General features: G+C 39.9%; 1 protein-coding gene across 1 annotated transcript in view; it reads left to right on the top strand.

Moving 5' to 3' along the window:
• LOC103460267 (uncharacterized) overlaps window positions 1-2699 on the top strand; it is a 22241-nt gene extending 19542 nt beyond the window's left edge. The window contains exon 3 of the mRNA XM_017303227.1: window positions 1133-2699. Within this exon, the coding sequence (XP_017158716.1) occupies window positions 1133-2699 (1567 nt within the window). The remainder of the gene's footprint in view (window positions 1-1132) is intronic.
• Window positions 2700-3036: the final 337 nt, after the last annotated feature.

Below are 3036 nucleotides of genomic sequence, written 5' to 3' on the forward strand. Positions count from 1 at the left end.
CCTTGACGGCGTAGAGTGTTACTGATTGTTGTCTTTGAGACTGTGGTCCCAGCTCCATTCAGGTCATTGACCAGGTCCTGCCGTGTAGTTCTGGGCTCATTCCTCACCTTCCTCAAGATCAATGATGCTCCACGAGGTGAGATCTTGCATGGAGCCCCAGACCGAGGGAGATTTTCCGTTATTTTGTATTTCTTCCATTTCTAATAATTGCACCAACTGTTGTTGCCTTCTCACCAAGCTGCTTGCCTATTGTCCTGTAGCCCATCCCAGCCTGGTGCAGGTCTACAATTTTATCCCTGATGTCCTTACACAGCTCTCTGGTCTTGGTCTTGAGATGCTGGAGTCTGATTGAGTGTGTGGACAGGTGTCTTTGATACAGGTAACGAGTTCAAACAGGTGCAGTTAATACATGTAATGAGTGGAGAACAGGAGGGCTTCTTAAAGAAGAACCAACATGTCTGTGAGAGCCAAAATTCTTACTGGTTGATAGATGATCAAATACTTATTTCACACAATAAAATGGAAATTAATTATTTAAAAATCATACATTGTATTTTTCTGGATTTTTGTTTCAGATTTCATCACTCACAGTTGAAGAGTACCTATGATAAAAATTACAGTCTTCTAAATGCTTTGCAAGTGGGAAAACCTGAAAAATCAACAGTGTATCAAATACTTGTTCTCCCCACTGTACCTGAATGTGGGGCTGAGTGACAAAAAGCTGTAAGCAAAGAGGAGAATCAAATTAGCACCATTTGACCAAAGGAAACCAGCAGACGCTTTTGGATAAATAATCTTAAAATTTGCGTAGAAACAAAAATAGAACCCTAAATGACAAATTTCAGAACAAGTTCAAGTTGATTTAGGGATTAGATACACTTTAATAACAGTGCAGTATAAAACAATTCAATGAGCAAAGCAACATAAAAAAAGAACAGCACTGACAGATTCAGATTTTTCAAGAGCAAAGGCATGATGTGCAGACTTCTTTGATTGCACCTCTTCCATAAAATTACTTTTTCTGTATCTTCTAACAAATCTATGTCCCTTCTGAAAAGCTTCTTTAAATACTCTATCAAAGTAATCATTAATAAAATTTATTCTGTATGTGTGTTTTTTTTCTTTTCTCCAGGCGTTCTGACATCACATCCAAATACAGAGACATCATCTCCAAATGTACTCCGATTCGTTCAGGATGTCCTGCTGTCTACAAGCTGAAACCAAAAGAAGAAACTTTGGGAACCTTGAAAAACCTGATTGTTGGTGAAGAAAAACCCAACACTCCAAATAAAACCATTTTAGTTGTTGGAGAAACAGGAACTGGAAAATCTATTCTGATCAATGCGCTGATCAACCACGCCATGGGAGTGAAGTTTGAGGATCAAGTCTGGTTTCAATTTGTGGAAGAAGAAGAAAAAAGTCAAACAGAAAGTCAGACATCTACTGTGACGGTCTATCAGGTCTATGAAGGTCAAACTCTGCCCTTTTCTCTGACCATCATTGATACTCCTGGTTATGGAGACACCAGAGGGATTGAACGGGATGTTATCGTCGGGGAGCAACTGCTTCAACTGTTCCAGTCAGAACATGGAGTTCATGAGCTTCATGCAGTGGGTTTGGTGGTCAAAGCTACTGAGAATCGAGTGAGTGATCGTCTGAGATACGTCTTTGACTCAGTTCTGTCTCTGTTTGGAAAAGACCTGGAGAAAAATGTTGTTGCTCTCATCACCCACTCAAATAGAAGACGACCTAAAAATGCTCTGAAAGCTCTTGAAGCCGCAAAGATTAAATGTGCCAGAGATCACAGGAATGATCCTGTTCACTTCCTGTTTGATAACTGTCAAAGTGAAGACCGAACAGATGAGGACGAGCTACAGGATCTGAAGAAATCATTTGATGTGACAAAGAAGGGAATGAACAAGTTGGTAAAGTTCATGGAAACAGTTGAGCCCCAAACGTTGGGCACAACTTTGGATGTTATGAAATCCCGAAGCTGTCTGGCAGCCTGCATCCACAACCTGCAAGACAGAATTAACCAGATAGATCTGAAACAAACAGAGATCAGACAGACTGAGGAAGCTCTGAAGAAAAGCAAGAAGGAACTGGAGAATGATAAGAACTATAAAATAGAAGTTCATGAAGTTTACAAGCACAAAGAAAAAGTAGGTGATGGAAAATGGGGACTAACAATGTTTAATGATGGTGCCACCTGCTGTACTGTCTGCGAGGAGACCTGTCACTTTCCATGCACAACAGCCCCATCTCCTTCAAAATGTGAAGTCATGAAATCAGGAAAGTGCACAGTTTGTACCAAGAAATGTCCTGTTTCAGATCATGTGAAAGAACAGTGGAGATATGTGAGCAAAACAAGGAGAGTGAAGAAAACCCTGGAAGAGGTGAAGAAAAAATATGAAGTAAAACAAGAAGGGATGACTGACATCTTGGAAGCTCTGAAACAAGAGACAGAGAAACTAAAGGAAGAGAAAAATCGGCTTCTGGAAGAAGCTTACCAACATGTAATGAAGCTGGAGGAGATCGCCCTGAATGTTGATTCACTGTCAACTTCTGTCAACTTGGACTTCCTGATTGAGAAGATAAAGGAGAAAGGAGAAACAGCCAAGGCTGAGAAACTGGAGAAGATAATGAAAAGACAGGATAAAGGAGTTATGTCAGTGATGAAATCCTGGTTTGGTATGTGATGTCATATGTAAAAACAAAACCAGAATCATAATCTCCCAGGCCGACGACTGCAGAGGATCTTACCAGGAAAACGTCTCTGTCAGACCTGGATCTGGAAGACGACCTGTTCTGATGCTGTTTATGTTGTGTAAAACTGCCATATGTGCTATAATGTAAGAGCTGCATGATGTTTAAAAGGCTGTTGTATAACCATGTTCACATACCATAAATTGCAAAGTTGGGACTTTTAACGGATTTATAAAGAAACTTTGCATTAAAAATGTCCTTATTTACTGAACGACACTTCATGATGTGACATCACAATAAAGTAACCTGTGGAAAACAATACTTTATATA

This window comes from Poecilia reticulata, unplaced genomic scaffold (assembly GCF_000633615.1).
Source record: "Poecilia reticulata strain Guanapo unplaced genomic scaffold, Guppy_female_1.0+MT scaffold_219, whole genome shotgun sequence".
NCBI classification, from domain to species: Eukaryota; Metazoa; Chordata; class Actinopteri; order Cyprinodontiformes; family Poeciliidae; genus Poecilia; species Poecilia reticulata.